Here is a 19,615-nt window from a genome sequence, read left to right on the forward strand (position 1 = left end):
CAGACTGAAAGTGGTTCCTGCAAGTGGCTCTGGAGCCGGCCGACCTAGCTGAAATCTAGGCCATGGCCCACTGCAAAATCTCCTCGAGCCAACTTGCAACTCTGAGACTTCGATTCTCTGTTCTATAACATGGGATGTAATAATGCAATAACGCACCTCACTGGATTATTGTAAGAATTAAATAAGACAACATGTCCAGTATAGTGTCTGGCGCAAAATAGGCATTTAATGCCTGGAAAGTATCATAATGGTACCAGGCTGCCTGGGGAGAGATCAGCATTAGAGGCAAAGAGAATCTGTGTGATCTGGGGGTGGGGAGAGGGGGAGAATTCAGTTTGCAAACATATAAACTCTGCATTTTGGAGGTTTACATCTTAATTAAAATCTGTAGAAGAGAAAGAACAAATCGCTAGTGGTATTTCTGAAAGAAGATACAGAAAATGCACAGCAAATGTATTCCAACCATCCTTCGTGTTATTCCACATTCATTCACTGATTCATACCAACAATTTCTTATTGCATAGGTATTATGTCTAAATAGCTGGGCAAAGCTTCAGCACAAGAGCATGAAGAAGCTTTATAGAAGAAAACATTTGGAGGAAGCATAATCACTCTGTTAATGCCAGGCAGTATTTATTGATTACCCCCTGCAATCAATAAATATGGTCATGTTTATTGATTTACCACACTCTCCCATGGCCCAAGTGACTCCTCAGAAAAATTGGAATTTTTGCTTCCACTTTTTAGCTGTTGCGAATAATGGAATATTATTGTCATGAAAAGGAAGGAAATTCCTTTTTAAAAAGGAAAGAATTTCTGACACATGCTACAACATGGATGAACCTTTCAAGACATTATGCTAAGTGAAATAAACCAGATACAAAAGGAAAAATACTATATGATTCCACCTATACGAGGTCCCTGGTGTAGTCAAATTCATAGAGACAGAAAGTAGACTGGTGGTTGCCAGTGGGGAGATGGGAGTTATTGGCTATGGCAATTCATTGATTCAGCATATTAGCAGAATTTCCATTTGTGGGGATCAAAGGAGTTCTGTAAATGGATGGGAGTGATGATTGTACAATGATGTGACTATGCTTAATGCTATTAACCTGTACACTTAAAAATGGTTAAGATGGTAGATTTTATGTTACATGTATTTATCACAATTAAAATTTTAAAAAGACATTAAATTACAAAAAAAAGTATTGAGAAACCCTGGCCTAGATAACACTCTGAGAAGTCCAGGAGCCCGGACATAAAGGAAAGAGAAAGCGTGAGTCTCTGGGGAACCAAATGGGTCAGGGAATATACTCTCTAGTTTTTTGAAGAATTCTCTTTTGTGACCTCTGGGACCATGGGCCTTCCAGTCTGGCATAAGAACATAAAAGAGAAGGTTTGCAATCTTGTTCTGTGATAGCCTAATTTCCAGCCTACATTCTTGGGTTCATATTGTATTTTAATTTGAGAGTGTGACCAATACGATAGCAATGTCTAGTTTCCCCCTCAGGTGAAATTGATATACTCATCTCTTCTCTTTCAACAAGGCTGTCCAGCCTTGGACTCATTGGTATCTGAGTGTTGAGTCAAGGTCTTCCTTCCTTATTGCATAAACCATACCTCTCAAAGGCCTTCAACCTAAATTTGTTCATCTACATAATGAGGGGGTCCAAGGAGCCCTAAAGGCCCTTCCTATTATATTTTTTATTCTTGGTGTCTGAGAGTTGAAGAAACAGAATCTGGCCAATTTTTTCTAGGCAAAGGTTGTACACCAGGTTTCTCATTTTCTTAGCAGACAGAATCCTGGCAAATTACTTAAACAGATATGGAAAGGAAGTCTCTGGGGACAGACACCTCATAGACTAAAAGAACAGCCATTATTTAGATACGGATTGCTGTGGCCAAAATAAATATCAGGAAGGTTTCAAAGTTCTCTGAAAACACACACACACACACACACGCACACACACACGCACGAACTATAAAACCATCTTTTGGTAACAGTTCTCAAATCAACTTTGATCTCTCAACTTCCAGAACCTATTATATGATCAGTTTGTATAACCTTATTATTAAATGCACATGTATAAATGACAGATTTCTTTGTGTTTGGCATACAGTTGTTTCTCTGTGTATTTTTTCCTTCATATTTAACATTTTCTAAGACAGCTCTACAAGGGGCATAAGAAATTTTTAATGAATATGGTCATGGACTGTTTATGTCCCTCCAAAATTTGTATGCTGAAATTCTAACTCCCAAGTGATGGTATTAGGAGGGCGTTGGGGAGGTAATTAGAATCAATGACCTTATATGAAGGAATATAATAAAGCTTGCTTCCTCTGTCTTCTCAGCAAGAAGATGGCCATCTGCAAACCAGGAAGTGGGCCCTCACCAGATGCTGGATCTGCCAGCACCTTGATCTTAGATTTCCCAGCCTCCAAAACTGCAAGAAGTAAATTTCTATTGTTTACAACCACCCAGTCTATGGTAGTTTGTTTTAACAACCTGAACTGACAAAGACAAATATTTTTCATTGATGTGGACTTTCATCTTTATAAATGACTCACAGAGTTGGACATTATATACCTGGAAAGGATCTTTGGGCATTATCTAGACCCTCTCTGTTCTACCAATCAAGGATAGCGACATCTTCTAAGACATTTAAAAACAGCAGTCAGCGGTAAATTCTTTAGCCTCCTCCAGGCCATGCATTCTTCACAGGGGAGATGTAAAGCCATGCGCTCCTTGCCTATGCTCCTATTGTCTGAAGGCTTGGAGGAGAGCTCATTCCAGTTAACATCTCTGGACTAGACTGACCACTAGCCTTTCTTCTTCACTGTCTCAGCTCCACTAGAAGACGTTTTGAAACTTTTGTTTTTATCACCCTTCACCCCTTCTCAGTTTACTTTTTTTTTTTTTTTTAAAGGAAAGATTAAAATTCTAACTGAGCTCTGATCATTACCCACTGCTAAGACAGGGTTGTTTTCTATCTTTTATAAGTCATGAATCCTGTTAGGATTACAGTAATAACTGTTTATTGGGTGCCTACCAGGTAACTGGCACTTTCTATACATTAATTTCAATTACTGTATAAACTTTGGATAAAGAACATTGTGTGAGTCATTCTAATTCAGTTTGAGCTTATAATAATTTCCAAGTCTTTTACTGTACCATATGCACACCTGATGGACCCTTCTTTTTCTGTCTCCTTTGTTTATTTATTTTTTTCTCCTAGGAATACTTTGTGTTTGATCCCACTTCTTTCCTTTATGAAGGGGATTTCAAATCTTCATGAAGTTTTTAACATTACCTTTGTTCAACAAAGGGTCATCTACAGATACAGAAGGGTCCTGCCCCGGGATTCTTCTACAAGAGTATGCTATGGACCTCTCATTTGAGAGTGGATTTGTTAGTGGTTGGCAAGTCTGAATTAAGCAAGCACAGTGACCCTATCAAACTGTGGCCTCCATAGTATTTTGGGAATCTCCACTTGCTCATTATTCCTAGAACTTTTCTAGTACAGATACCAATCTGGCAGGATCTCAATCTACTCTTCCTCTGCAGGCACCACCTTAATTGCTTGCTCTTCCTGGCCTGATTATTGTCTCCAAAGAAACTTGAGAAGAGCTCAAAGACAGCAGTAGAGTGGGAAAGAGAGGTTAAAAGCTTGGCTTGTGGGTTCCAAATCTTGGGTTTAAATCCTGGCTTTGCCACTTCAAGCTATATAGAGCAGAAACCTTAATTCTCCTCTTTTTGCCTGTAAAATAGGGTGTTATTGGATTTTTGCTAAAAATTAGAGGTGATAAAACATGTAAACTGTTAAGACTAGTACTTGGTCAAGGTAAAAGCTCAAAACAGGTCAATTATTATTATCACCAGATAGAAAGGCTGCTACATAAATTTATCTTTTCTGTAAATTAATTTTGTTATTTATTTAATTGAGGCAAAATTTATAGATAGTGAAGTGCACAGAACTTGTGTAAAATTCAATGGGGTTTTGATAAATGTATATCCTTCTCACACAGCACAAATTAAGATATAGAACCCTTCCATCACTTTAGAAATTTCATCATGACCCCTTCCAGTCAATCCCCAGCTCTTCATAGCAACCACCAGCAATGAATGGGAGTTCTTTTGCTCCATATCCTCACCAGCATTTGGTGTTGTCAGTGTTCTGGGTTTGGGCCATTCTAATGGCCATTCTAATAGTGGTATCTCATTGTTTTCATTTGCATTTCCCTGATGATATATGGAGTAAGAGCATCTATTCATGTTAAAGGCTTTGGCCCATTTTTAAATTGGGTTGTTTTCTTATTGTTGAGTTTTAAGAATTCTTTGTGTATTTTGGATACCAGTCCTTTATCAGATATGTCTTTCACAAGTATTTTCTCCCAGTCTTACTCCCTTGACATTAACTCGTCTTCATATTCTCATCTTTTCATTCTTTTCACATTGTTTTTCATGGAGCAGATGTTTTTAATTTCAATGAAATCCAGTTTATCAATTATTTCTTTCATGAATTATTCCTTTGGTGGTATATCTAAAAAGTCATCACCACACCCAAGGTCATCTAGATTTTCTCCTATATTATCTTCTAGGAGTTTTATAGTTTTGTGTTTTATATATAGGTCTATAACCCATTTTGAGTTAACTTTTGTGAGGGGCATAAGGTCTGTCTAGATTCTTTTTTTCCTATGTGGATATCCAGCTGTTCCAGCACCATTTGTTGAAAAGGTTTTGGTCCACTCTAGTCTTTGCTCCTTTGTCAAAGATCAGTTGACTGTATTTATGTGGGTCTATTCTGTTCTGCTGATCTATTTCTGTATTCTTTTGCCAATACCACACTGTCTTGATTACTGTTGCTTTACAGTAAGTCTTGGAGTGGATAGTTTCAGTCCTCCAACTTTGCTCTTTTCCTTCAATATTGTGTTGGTTCTTCTGGGTATTTTGCCTCCCCATATAAACTTTAGGATCAGCTTGTTGATATCCACAAAACAACTTGCTGGAAGTCTGATTGTGATTGCATTAAATCTACAGATCAAGTTGGGAAGTATGTTGACTTTTGATTATAAGTATTCCATTGTGTGAATAAACCATACGTATTTGTCCATTCACCAGTTGATGGATATTGGGGTTGCTTCCAGTTTTTGACTATTATGAATAAAGCCACTACAAATATTCTTGTACAAATCTTTTAAAGGACACATTTTCCATTTTTCCTGCATGAATGCTACAAAGGGAATTGCTGAGTCATGCAATAAGTATGTGTTTAATTGCTGGGTCATGCAATAAATGTGTGTATAAGAAACAGTCAAATAGTTTTCAAAAATGATTATGTCATTTTATTTTTCTACCAGCAATGCATGAGATTTCCAACTGCTCCAGATCCTTGCCACTATTTGGTATTGTCAGTCCTTTCAATTTTAGCAGGTGGGTGAAATGGCATCTCACTGTGGTTTTAATTTTTATTTCCCTGAAGAAGAATGTTATTGAAATGGCATCTTTTAAGTCATTAAAGTGAAATGCATCTCTTAAGCTGCTGGTTAGCCATTTGTGTATATTCTTTTGTCTGTTTGAGGAGGTTGCCCATTTGAAACATTCATTTCTTTATCATTTTGTTATTGAATTGTCAGAGTTCCTTATGTATTCTGGATACAAATTATTTGTCAGATATATGTATTGCAAATATATCCTCCCAGTTTGTGTCTTGCCTTGTCGTTTTGATGAGAAGATATTTTTAATTTTGAGGAAGTCTAGTTCATCAGGATTTTCTTTTATATTGTATGTTTTTGGGACCTCTGTAAGACATCTTTGCCTATCTCAGGTTGTGAAGATATTCTCCCACGTTTTTCTCTAGAAACTTTATAGCTTTAGCCTTTATATTGAGGTCTACGATTCATATCAATTGTATGTGGTGTGAGATTCCTATTTTTTTCCCCCAGCAGTTGCTCCAACACTATTTGTTGAAAGCATTTGGCTTTTGCCAATGAACTGCTTGGTGATTCTGTGAAAAATCAATTGACCATATATGTATGGGTCTATTTCTAGACTCTATTTTGCTCCATTTATGCACTATATATAATACTTCAGTTTTATAAGTATTGAAATCAGGAACTGTAAGGCCTTCAACCTTGTTCTTCAAGACTGTTTTGGCTACTTAGGTCCTTTGCTTTTCTATAAAAATTTTAGAATCAACTCATCATTTTATATAAAAATGTCCTGCTAGCCATTTGATCAAGATAGTGTTGAATCTACAGAACAGTATGAAAAGAATTGACATATTAACATAATTAAATCTTCTAATTCATGAACATCTGTCCATTTACTTAGGTCTCAAGTTTCTCTCATCAATGTTTTATAGTTTTCAGTGTACAGGTCTTATGTCTTTTGCTAAATTTATTATGTATTTTGTCACTGTAAATGAAATTCCATTTAAAATTTCATTTTCCAATTGCTTATTGCTAAGAAATAAAAACACAACTGAGTTTTGTATGTTGACCTTGCTTAATTCATTTATTGATTCTACTAGTTGCTTATTAGATCTCTGAGGATTTTCTCTATAAACAATCATTCTTTTCAATCTTTATGTTTTTCAGTTTCTTTTCTTGCCTATTGTACTGACTAGAACCTCCAGTATAATGTTGATAGAGGTGATAAGTGCAAACATCATTGCTGTTTCTGATCTTAGGAGGAAAGTGTTCGGTGTTTCATCATTAAATATGATGTCAGCAGTAGGTTTTTTATTGTCGGTGCCCTTTATCAGATTGATTAAGTTACCTTCTTGTCCTAGTTTCTGAGATTTTTAAAAAACCATGAATGGGTGTTAATTATGCCAAATACTTTATCTTCATCTATGTAGAAGATCATATGGTTTTTCTCCTTTATACTATTAATATGGTGGATTACATTAATTAATTTTTCTGTTAAACCAACTATGCATTCCTGTGATAAACCCCACTTAGTCACAGTTAATCATATTTTTTTCATATATCACTGGATTATACATACTAATATTTTGTTAAGGAATTTTAGAACGCTTATGAGGGATACTGGATTCTTTTCTTTTTTTTAGATTTTATTTATTTGACAGAGAGAGACACAGTGAGAGAGGGAACACAAGCAGGGGGAGTGGGAGAGGGAGAAGCAGGCTTCCTGCTGAGCAGGGAACCTGATGCGGGGCTCGATCTCAGGACCCTGAGATCATGACCTGAGCTGAAGGCAGACGCTTAACAATTGAGCCACCCAGGCGCCCCTGGATTATTTTCTTTTCTTACAAGGTTTATGTCAGATTTTGGTATCAGGGTTACTGGCCTTTTACAATGAACTGGGAAGTTTTTCTTCCTCTATCTTCTAAAAGAATTTGTGTAAGACTGGTAGTTTATTTGTTGGTATTTCATTGGCATAAACATATTTTATTTACAATTTTGACAGAATTTACCTGTGAAACCATCTAGCCCTGGGGGAATCTTCTTTGTGGAAAAGTTTCTATTACAAATTCAACTTTTTTAAATAGTAATAAGGGCATTTAGATGTTCTAAATATTCTTGTGGCATTATGGTAAATTGCGTATTTTCAAAGAAAGTGGCTTTTTCATCCAAATTGTCAAATCAACTGGCTATAAGTAGTTCATACTATCCAGTTATTATTGTTAAAATTTCTGTAGGATATGGGTTCATGCCCCTCTTTTCATTGCTGATGTTGGTAATTTGTGTTTTCACTCTTTTTTTCCTTAATTATTATCATCAGTGTTTGTTAATTTTATTAATCTTTTTTTTTAAAGATTTTATTTATTTATTCATGATAGACAGAGAGAGAAACAGAGGGAGAAGCAGGCTCCCAAGGAGCAGGGAGACCGAGGCGGGACTCGATCCCAGGACCCTGGGATCATGACCTGAGCCGAAGGCAGACGCTTAACCATCTGAGCCACCCAGGCGTCCCAATTTTATTAATCTTTTAAAAGAACTAAATTTTGGCTTCATTGGTTTTCTCTATTATTTGTTAACTTCTATTCCTATTTTTTATTATGTACTTCTAATTATCCTGGGTTTAATTTATTCTTTTTATAGCTTCTTAAAGTGGGAACATAAATTACTGATGTTAAACATTGTTCTTTTTTTAATACAAGCATGTGAAGCTGCAAATTTCTTTTTTGCTGTGTTTATTGTTTTAGTGAATCCTATTAATTTTCATAAATTATACTTTCATTTTCACTCAGTTAAAATTACTTTCTAATTTCCTTTGTGATTTATTCCTTAACTCAAACACTATCTAGAAATGTTATTTAACTATCAAATACCTAGATTATTTTTTGCCATTTATATAATGTAATCATGCTGTGATCATAGAATATACTCTGTAAGATTTTAATCCTATGAAATTCATTGATATTTCTTTTATTGCTCTCAATAAGGTCTGTCTTGGGTGAATGCTTCATACGCTTGATAAGATTCTGTAATTTGCACTTGTTGGGGGCAGTGTTCTATAAATATCAATTAGGTCAAAGGGGTTAATAATGTCCAAATAGTCCATATACTTGCTAAGTTTTCTACTAATTACTGAAGAAAGGGATGTTAAAAATCTGTAACTATTATTAAAGATCTGTTAGTAAATACATATATAATTATAATTGTTATGTTTTCCTTATTAACTAACCTTTTTAGCATTCATTAAAGGTATTTGTCTGAAGGTCTATTTGGCAATTTTTTTTTTTATACTTTATTTATTTATTTGCGAGAGAGACAGAGAGCATGAGAGGGAGGAGGATCAGAGGGAGAAGCAGACTCCCTGCTGAGCAGGGAGCCCGATGCGGGACTCGATCTCGGGACTCCAGGATCACGACCTGAGCCGAAGGCAGTTGCTTAACCAACTGAGCCACCCAGGCGCCCCTATTTGGCAATATTAATAGTGTCACACTGGCTTTCTTATGCTTACTGTTTATAGTCTATCTTTTCCACCATCATCTGGCTTCAAACTATTTGTGTTTTTATATTTTATATTGTGGAAAGTCTTGGTTTATGCCAGTTTGACTGTCTTTGCCTTTTAACTGTAGTTTTTAGTCCATTTACATTTAATGCAAGTATTGATATGTCTGGGATTAGGTTTACAATTTTTCTATTTCTTTTATATCCATAACTTGTTTTTTCTTTCTGTTCTTTCTTTCCTTTCATGTATTGTATTAACCTAATTTTTTTTTTGGTATTTCAATTCCTCCAAGACTTAGTTTTGGCTATGCTTTTTTGGGGGGTGTTTGTTTTTAGTGGTTTTCTAGTTATTATACTATGCATACTTTTCACCAAACTTAGATTTAATATTATACTAATTCACATAAAATGTAAGAACCTTGTTAGTCATGCAATTCCATTAGCCCTTTCTTATTTTTTGTGCTATTTTCATCCTGTATTTTACATCTGTATACAGTTGACCCTTGAACAAGAAGGGTTTGAACTGCGCAGGGTCACTTATATGAGATTTTTTTTCAATAAATACAGTACAGTACTATAAATATATTTTCTCTTCCTTATGATTTTTCTAAAAATATTTTTTCTCTAGTTTACTTTATTGTTAGAGTACAGTATATAACACATATAACATACAAAATGTGTCAATTGGCTATGTTATCTGTAAGGCTTATAGTCAACAGCAGGTATTAGTATGTAAGTTTCTGGGGAGTCAAAAGTTGTATATGGATTATTCACGCATGGGGCAGGTCAGAGCCCCAATCCCTGTATTGTTCAATGGTCAAGTGTACATTACAAATCCCACCAAACAATATTTATTTTTTACATTAATCTTTTATGTTTACACATATATTTATTTTTTCCTGTATATACTTCCTTCTTATAGGGCTGAGTTTCCATCTGATATTATTGTCCTTCAGCCTGATAAATTTCCTCTATCATTTCTTGTAGCGCAGGCCTACTGGAATGAATTCTCTCTGATTTTGTGTATCCAAAAGTCTTTATTTCACCTTCTATTTTGAAAGATATTTTTGCTAGAGTTAAAATTATGGCTTGACAGTTCTTTTTTGGGGGGGCGGGTTTCAGCACTTTAAAAATGTTTTTGCATTGTATTCTAGCTTCTGAAGTTTCTGATGGGAATTCTTCAGTTAGTTATATCACTGCTCCCCTGCACATGTCATTTTTTCTTTGCAACTTTCAAGAGTTTATCTTTAGTTTTTAGCAATTTTACAATAATGTTTCAAGATGTGGTTTTATGTGTATTTATCCTTAGGGTTAGATGAGCTTCTTGTATTTATAAGTCAATGTTTTCACCCAGGTTAGGAACCTTTCAGCTATTATTTTCTCAAAATTTTTTTTCTGATCTCTTTTCTCTGCCCTCTCCTTCTGGACTCCAATTACATGTATTTTAGACTACCTGATATTGTCCCATAATGCACTGAGGCTCTGTTCATTGTTTTTAAATCTTTATTCCCACTGTTCTTCATACTGGATAATTCTTATTGGCTATCTAGTGAAATTTTCATTTCAAATATTTTTCTTTTTAGTTCCAGAATTGTCATTTGGTCCTTCTTTATAGTTTCCATTTTCCTGCTAAGATTTCACTTCTTTCAGTCATTATGATGATGTTTTTTCCCCTTTACATCCTTGAACATATTATAAGCTTGAAAGTTCTTGTCTGAAAATTCCAACATCTAGATCACCTCAAGGTCTATTATAGTGACTACATTTTCTCTTGATTATGGGTCACATTTTCCTATTCCTCACATATCCTTTAACTTTTGATTAGATAATGAATGTTGTCAATGATACATTATAGAGACTCTAGAGTCTGTTTTCTTCCTTTAAACAATGTTGACTTTTTTTGTTCTATCAGACAAATTATTAGCTGATCGCCTGAAACTTGTGGGTACTTAGTGTTATACTTTGTAATGATCCATTTTGGTTTTGTCTTTAGTTTTTAGGATGACTCCTTTATTCTTAAGGCATACCCTCTCTGAGTTTTAAGAAAACAAACAAACAAAAACCCCCCAAACCCCAAAAAACAAAAAAAACAAAACTCAAGGTGTTTACCAAGCTCCTATAATTGGATGGGATTCAAATTCCAAACTGTACAGGCAGTAGTTGTAGATATTAGGCAGCAGTTGAAATCTCTGCTCAGCTTTTCAGCTTTCCAGCTATTGTTTTCCACTGGGCTCACTGGCATCTCGCCTACACATATGCAGTTTAGAGGTCATCCAAGGATTGAGAGAAATTATATAAAGAAGTGGAACTCTATTCTGTGTGGTTCCTTGCTTTCTGGATTTTCCTCTCTTAAAGCCCATCTACCCTGGCAGCCCTGAACTCCACTTTCTGACACTTCAAGCAAATATGACTGTGGCTGGCTTTCTCCTTGAATTCTAGTTCCTCTTGTGAATTGAAAGTGCCCTTAGGGGAGAATCTGTATAAATGTAGATCTCAACCAGTCTATTTCCTTCTTTGAAGGAACAAATTCCCAACATTATCTGCCTTCTTTTAGTCAACCTCTAATGCCTTCAAATAGTTTTTTAAAGGAATATTTTGTTTAGAGTTTATAACAGTTATCGAAGGAGAGTTAATCTAATGTAAGCTTTTCTATTATTGACATAACTGGAACTCTCTCACAGAAGTTTTAATTTATGGGTTTGTGTGTAAATGTTAAGAATAAATTATACCTCTCATCTTTATGAATACTCATAGGGTCATTAAATATTATATCTTGAGGGAATCATCAGGTATTATCCAGACAACTCTGTTCTATCAGGCAATGACTATCTAAAACTTGTCATGATTAATCTCCTGTTTTTATTTATTCATGTATTAGTTTCAGGTGTACAACATAATGATTTGACATACAGCTGACCCTTGAACAATGCAGTCAGTGCCCCAACCCCCATACAGTTGAAAATCCATGTACAACTTTTGACTCCCCCAAACTTAACTACTAATAGTCTATTGTGACTGGAAGCCTTACTGATAACATAAATAAGTCAATTAACACATATTGTGTATGTTATATGTATTATATACTGTATTCGTACAATAAAGCTAGAAAAAAGAAAAGGTTATTAGGAAAATCATAAGGAAGAAAAAGTACATTTACAGTACTGTACTGTATTTTATGAAAAAAAAAAAAAAACCCACATATAAGCAGATCCGTGCATTATAAATCTGTGTTGTTTAGGGGCCAACTGTACGTATATATTGTGAAATGATCACCATAATGTCTAGTTAACATCCACGCCCACACATAGTTAGAATTTTTTTCTTGTTTTGAGACCTTTTAAGATCTATTCTCTTAGCAACTTTCAAATATACAATAGAGTATCAACTATAGTCGCCTATACTATAATCAATTATAGTCAACTATATAGTCAATTGTTCATTACCTCCCCAGGACTTATTTATTTTACAACTGGAAGTTTGTACCTTTTGACCACCTTCCCCCATTTTGCCCATTCCTCACCCACACCCCGTACCCCTGCATCTGGAAACCACCAATTTTTTTTTTTTTTTTAAGATTCCACATATATGTGAGATCATATGGCATTTGTCTTTCTCTGTCTGACTTATTTCACTTAGCATAATGCCCTCAAGGTCCATCCCTGTTGTTAAAAATGGAGGATTTCCCTCTTTTTTTATGGTCAAATAATATTCCTGTGTGTGTGTGTGTGTGTGTTTGTGTCTGCACATGTGCATGCATCACATTTTCTTTATCAATTCACCCATTAGTGATCACTGAGTTTATTTCCATGTCTTGGCCATTTTAAATAATGCTAATGTCTTGCTTTCAAAAGAGGCCAGGGAGGAAAGTTGTTTCTTCAGGAAATGAGTTCCCTGTCTGGAGACTCCCTATTATATACTATAATTTAAACCCATATAATGGCTTTAAATGACTCACAGGGTCATTGAATTATACAGACAGATGGATGTATAGGCATTACTCAAGCTGAGTTTCCCACTAAACCATGAATGTGAAAGAGGTATCTTTCCTCATGTTTTTTGTGTACATTATCTACACTTTTCTTTGCTCTGCTTCTTCACCCCTTCAGCTCCCAATGGAGCTCATCACTTTTGGTCTGTTTTACTTAGGTTCTTTCACCTTGTTTCATCTTCTGGCATCTATTCTATACACTCTCTATTCTCCCAACTTGGCTTCTGAATCATTCTGGTTGCTCTGAACCTTAATATCATGAGTTGAATCTTTTCACTTCAAAATTCATATGTTGAAGTTCTGGCCTCCAGTACCTCAGAATGTGCACAGGGTCGTTTATAGGAGTAGTAAGGCAAAAACAAAGCCATTAGGGTAGGCCCTAATCCAATATAACTGGCATCTTTATAAAAAGGGGAAATTTGGACACAGACACATCCAGAGGGAAGATTATGTGAAGAAACACAGGGAGAATATGGCCATCTGTAAAACAGAGAACAAGGCGTGGAACAACAGATCCTTCCTTCACAGAAGAAACCAACCCTACTGACTGATCTTAGACTTCTAGCCTGCAGAACTGTGAGACAGTAATCTTCTGTTGTTTAAAGAACCCAGTCTGTGGTATTTTGTTATGGCAGCCCTAGCAAACTATTATACTTACCACTTAACAAATAATATGATCAGTTTTTCTACTTGATTCTGACTCAAGTCTTTGCTTTGACTCCTAAGTTCTACTCACCCCTCAGTTTGGAAAATGGGTAGAGAAGGAAAATATTTGATTTGTGTCCTAATTTTTTCACTTAAGTTGAATGACTTTTCTGATCCTTAGATTCCTTGTATAGAAAATAAGGATATTGTCCCTACCCTACTTGTCTACCTAAATAAAGCTTGAATAGATACTGTGAAGAGCATATAAAATGCTACACAAATCTCAGGCATCCTGAGTCCTTGCTCTTTGTTCATAATATGCTCTTTCTCTTGCCTAATTACAATAGAACCACCGTTAGAGGGCTCAATTTCAGAATTCTCCACTTTTTAAAAAAGATTTATCTATTTGAGAAAGAGAGAGAGAGAGTATGCTCTTTCTCTTGCCTAATTACAATAGAACCACCGTTAGAGGGCTCAATTTCAGAATTCTCCACTTTTTAAAAAAGATTTATCTATTTATTTGAGAGAGAGAGAGAGCAGGGGGGAGAGGGGCAGAGGGAGAGGGAGAGAGAGTTCCAAGCTGACTCTGTGCTGAGCGTGGAGCACGACCCCAAGATCATGACCCAAGCCAAAACCAAGATTCAGATGCTTAACTGACTGTGCCACCCAGGTGCCCCCAGAATTCTCCACTTTTAAAAGAGAAATCCTTTCAATCTAAGACTTTATCTCACCATTTCTAGTTCAAGAGGCAGGATGTGAGGCAGATGATGAATGTGGGATGATGTTTCAAGCTTTTAACATTCTGACATCTCCAGAGGGTTTAAAAGTAATTCCTCAAACAGTATATTTATTTTTATAAGAGACTAACATATGGAAACCAATTCTTTTAGAGAAAAGGCTTTTTAGAAATGCTTAAGAGAAGAAGAACTAATGGCACATTAAACTGCATTAACAAAATTGGGATGTGTATTGAATGCAATTTTAAAATTTGTAAAATTAAATGTGGAATGTTAGCAGTTTTTCAACATATTTTATATGTTCTGTCTGTTTTTAAAATGATTTTGTTAATGAGAATTTGAAAAATTGTTGTTTCTACAATAATTAACACCTTTATAAAATTATTTATAAAAATATAATTTATTCCCAAAGAGCTTACATTCTAGTTGCATTGATTCTTATCCAGTTGCAAATGTTACTCAAAAGAACCACATTTTTAAATGATTCTACCCTTTTCACTTCTCTAGAATGCCTCCAGATGGCATTAAAACCCTTTTCCCATTATATTTTGCAGCACAAAAATTTAAAAATCAGTGCTATTTTAACCACTTAAGACTAGTCACATTCATTATATCACCAGAAATCATGACAGTAGGACTATTTAGAACTCTTAGGGCAATATCTTAAGAAAGACAAACATATAATTATATCCTTTATGAAATACACAGCCCTCCTATGGAAGCCAAAGGATCTTTCTAGACTGAGAAACAGACCTTGGACAAAGTAAGACATTCAATAATATCATATCACAAAGTGTGATTTCTAATGAATAGCATTTTAGATGCTGAGTAATATGAGCACTGGCCTACACATAGATAAATTCACAAAGCTGTCTTATAATAAGAAAATATATCTCACCCCTCAGAGTGATAAAAATAAAGATTCTTAAGGAACCAACCTGATACTGATTCCTGTGAAGTGAAAGTAATTTGTTATAACTTGTGAATTATTTAATTTAAACTTTGGTGGAAAAATTTGGTAACAAATTAATCATTAAAAACCCATTTGGGGGGCACCTGGGTGGCTCAGTCGTTAAGCAGCTGCCTTCGGCTCAGGTCATGATCCCAGGGTCCTGGGATCGAGCCCCGCATCGGGCTCCCTGCTCGGCGGAGAGCCTGCTTCTCCCTCTCCCTCTGTCTGCTGCTCTGCCTACTTGTGCTCTCTCTCTCTGTGTTAAACAAATAAATAAAAATCTTTAAAAAAAAAAAACCCATTTGGATTCTTTGAGTACTGAGAAGAAAAAGACAAAATATGGAGTGAGGAACACATGCTTCCTAAGTGCTTTTTCTTATGTTTTTAAAACTGCATTTGTTAATTCAAAAAAGTAACAAATTCTTGGGATTCCAGAGATATTTATAATCGTATTTTTCACATAATTCCGAGGTGAGGTTATAGATGGCAGACTTTTAAAAATGACATTGGCATCGCACAGGTATGCAGGACAGAATATCTCTCAGTATGTGTGAAAAGTCCTATAATTATTTATGACAGTGCCGAAAGCCTCCAACAAAATTCTAAAGGGTTTGCCTCCTTTCTCCCTGACAATACACACCCTGAAATATTATTACATTTCTATTTTATAAGAAGGTGTATTTGCATTTTTAAGATTACTCTTACTGTGATAAAACATAAGAAAGACCTCAAATTGCATCTGCACCTAAAAGCATTTAAAAAGACATCATCATGAGAAAGAGAACCACAGGTTTCCTTCCATTATTATGATTACTCTTACAAGATACTTGCACTGTTTCATATTACAGGCATATTATCTGGAAAGAAACAGGAAAGCGACTTACGAGGTATTCGATGTGCCATTGTCTGGACTCTCTGGCTCAGCATCACCTTTCTCTTAAAAAGGAAGCAGAAAAAAAAAAAACCAACATGTGAGTGTTATGGTCTTTAAGATTTAAGAGAGATTAAATATATTGCCATGCTCCTATTAAAAATCTTTCAAAATGTGCAGCAGGAGGCTTTTAAAACATCTTTTTAATGTCTGAGAACCGGATTTGCAAGTAATTTCTTCTCTGTATTACAACTGCCCAGGCACGGATCTGTGAGTAGGTACTAAGGAGCTGTTTGCAAACAACCAGAGGTTCAGAGTGGAAACCTTGCCAAAAGATGAGTATCTTGCAGATGGAACCTGTTTCCTTCCATTTCGTTTTACAGAAAATTTAAGGAAATAAACTCCATTAGCATTCTACAGGCAAGGCATTTTGAACTTTGATCCCTTCTGCTAACACAAGCCAAACCGGGACAGGCTGCGTAAGAACTTGGAGGAGAGAATTTTACAGAACACTAAGGTTGCACCGCAGCTTACAAGATCCCCCAAATTTCTACCCTACTGAGAGCCCTGGCAGCACCTTTTGGGAACCCTGCTTTAATGCAGAAAAAGATGTAAACCAGAAATCCTTCTAGACCATCTGAAAGTCTAGCTACAGAAATGTCTCTGCGGTCTGCGGTCACTGAAGACTTAATGGGTTTTAATTAAGGGAGCCTGGAACTAGTTCCCTTTTTATAGTTTTTAAAGGGCAAATTCTTCTAACAATACACATAATGTAATTCTTAGAACCTTGACCACTGAGGGTTTGAGCCATGCATCCTCATTTTGTAAGGTGCTTCTTTTTATTTCCTTGAGGCTAGGGGATGGAAGGAGAAGGGTCAAGACAGCAAGTGTGAGTCCGCTATGGTTATGATGGTTGTGTGGTGCTAAGAGTTAAGTAAACCCTAGAGAAGGTTGTGGGTTGTAAGAAATGGGCCTGATGGTAGCAACTTGCTTAGCTTTGTTCTTTCAAGTCAGGCCTGAACATCTCGTAGAACCTCAGGCCTATGGCACTGTACGAGCCCCCTCTGACATTAGCTTTGTGGTCCCCTAGTCTCAGGAATGATCCCCTAAATTATGTGATGAACACATCCCAAAGATATCATCCAAACTGAGCTCCAGAGGAAACTTTACAATTTCTCCTCTTTTTCTTTTAGGAAATTAAGCAGTTGTGAGGAAAAGAAGGCACAGCTACTTATGTAGTTCACACATCTATCTCAGATACAACTCAGTGTTAATATGTCTACACAGTGCCAGAAAAACCACGAGGGATAGTCACGTTGTTAAAAGGCCACAAAATTGATTTAAGAGCCTTGATCACAAACACTGATGAGATGAAGCCCCAGTACAGATGAAACCATACTGAAATAAAAGTAGAGGCAGCAAATTCACAAACTTGCTTTAAAGCTCATACTTTTATGCTCTATTTTTGTCTTCCAGGCCAGTCCATGGTACACTTATGTAGGAGACATGTAAGGCCTCATCAGCTGGCTTTAGTGCTGGAAAATAACCTAATTTAGTACTTTCCAGAATCATTTTTGCGCTAAGTAACCACAATTGCTGCCAGAATCCCCAAATAAGAGCTGTAACACCTGCATTATGTAAGACAAACCTAAATGGAGGTTTAATTTCTCAACCATATTGGTATTTTTTTTTCCTTGAATTTGGGACAATTGGTTACTTTCCCAAGTCCATAGCCACCGGTAATAACCCCACATACAATCATAATCAAGAATGTAAAACAGCAAGTTCCGTAGCAGTAGGCAATGGTAAACAGTTCTAAACAACTTCTGTCAAAGACACAGGAAATCAATAATATAAACAGAGACAATTATTTGGATGTCTGAATAAGTATGTTTTACCTTGACCAACAATGCTGCCAAGTAACCTGTAGGATGAGGGCACAGGCCTTACTGCACATGGGCTCTGGGGGCTGTAGTAACTGTGGGCTGGATCAGCGCAGGGAAAAAGCTACAGCTGATTACCTCTGCTCTTAGCAGCACTTATGTTGTGTTAACAGGGAAAACAGAATAGGAAGGGCACAATGGGGCCAAACAGGGCATTTACAGACGGCCTGAGAGTGAGTCTTCTCAGCAACTTCAGTGCTGATAATGAACTAACCTTTCTGGGGAAAAGGAAGCTCAGAACGGAGACAGGGATTAAAGCTGTGCCTGTCATTCAGGAAGAATAAAATGCAAAATTCTCCCCAACATCTTGAAATTTTAGGTGATGCAATTTCTGAAGTCCACTTGAAATGTTCAAGTGCATCAGCCATTAAGAACCATAGTCTCTTCATCAGGACCCAAGGGGAAATAATAAATGTATACTAGAAAATTCCCAACAAAAAAATTCTTAGTTGGGTGCTCAGGAGATGTTTCCCTGCAGCCAACAAAGAAGACTGTGTTGGATGACCCTGGTTTTTTCAGCTGTTTTCATGATAGATACCACACTGGTCTCTTTGGAGGAAACCTACCTGCACTGATCATTAAGAAACTGGACATAGAAGAATGGCTCAGGAGCAGTATGGTCATTTTGCATGTGGAAATATAATTACAGAGAGGAAGAGGGCAAAAAAATGAGCCACAGGATATATATATATCTCCACACACACGTAAATGCATAGGTACGTATATATGTATACTACATGCGTACTTTGAATTTGATGCTCCATATTTGTCTCCTTGAGCCTTCCACCGTACCTAACATATACTCCACGCTCAGTATATGTCTTCTGTCTCATGACCTGTCAGGAATACAGAATCCCCGCTACAGTGGGAGAAGAGGAGAAAGGGGCACTCACCACTGAGATGGAAATACCATTTGAGCTATGAAACAGCTTGATGGCCCTGATAGGCCACTTAAAAAAATTACAGTAGCTACATTTTTAATCCAATCAATGCACTGAGGACTTATGCATTGGGCACTCTAGCAAGCATAAAGATAAATAATACCCAATTCATGCCCTTTAAACACGTAACGTTGACTGCGCTGCTGGAGTAGCACGCTCCATCAACAGCGCTATGAGGTGGTCTAAAAACCGTCGAAAAGGGACAAAATACACCTGCGTTAGGCTCTATTCTGCTGCAGAGGAAAGTTTTGCTATACTAGGACTTTTCTTTTTTTTTTTTTTAATATTTATTTATTTATTTATTTATTTTTATTTATATTATGTTCCGTTAGCCAGTATATAGTACATCACTAGTTTTTGATGTAGTGTTCAACGATTCACTTTCTTTGTAACAAAAGTAACCCATGTTCACGGTAATGACTTGGCTCGCTTTTGTTTTTAGTTCTGTCAGCCCTTCAACCACTATGCTAAGCGATATATTTGTTTCTAGATACATCAACTTTGGACAGTGTGTATTGATTTCTGATATAAAAGGCGAGAGAGAAGGTACTTAAGATACTACCACCTATGCTTACAATTCTTACTAGTTCTATTATTACTTTTAATGCCTCTAGTG

General features: G+C 36.2%; 1 protein-coding gene across 1 annotated transcript in view; it reads right to left on the bottom strand.

The window, feature by feature from the left end:
- The window catches only part of AFF3 (ALF transcription elongation factor 3), a 520,154-nt gene that overhangs the window by 149,988 nt on the left and 350,551 nt on the right, over positions 1 to 19,615 (bottom strand). The window contains exon 8 of the mRNA XM_064572610.1: positions 16,129 to 16,180. Within this exon, the coding sequence (XP_064428680.1) occupies positions 16,129 to 16,180 (52 nt within the window). The remainder of the gene's footprint in view (positions 1 to 16,128; positions 16,181 to 19,615) is intronic.

Source organism: Mirounga angustirostris, unplaced genomic scaffold (assembly GCF_029215605.1).
Source record: "Mirounga angustirostris isolate CCGP_5_RB_7025 unplaced genomic scaffold, mMirAng1.0.hap1 SCAF_10, whole genome shotgun sequence".
Lineage (NCBI taxonomy): Eukaryota > Metazoa > Chordata > Mammalia > Carnivora > Phocidae > Mirounga > Mirounga angustirostris.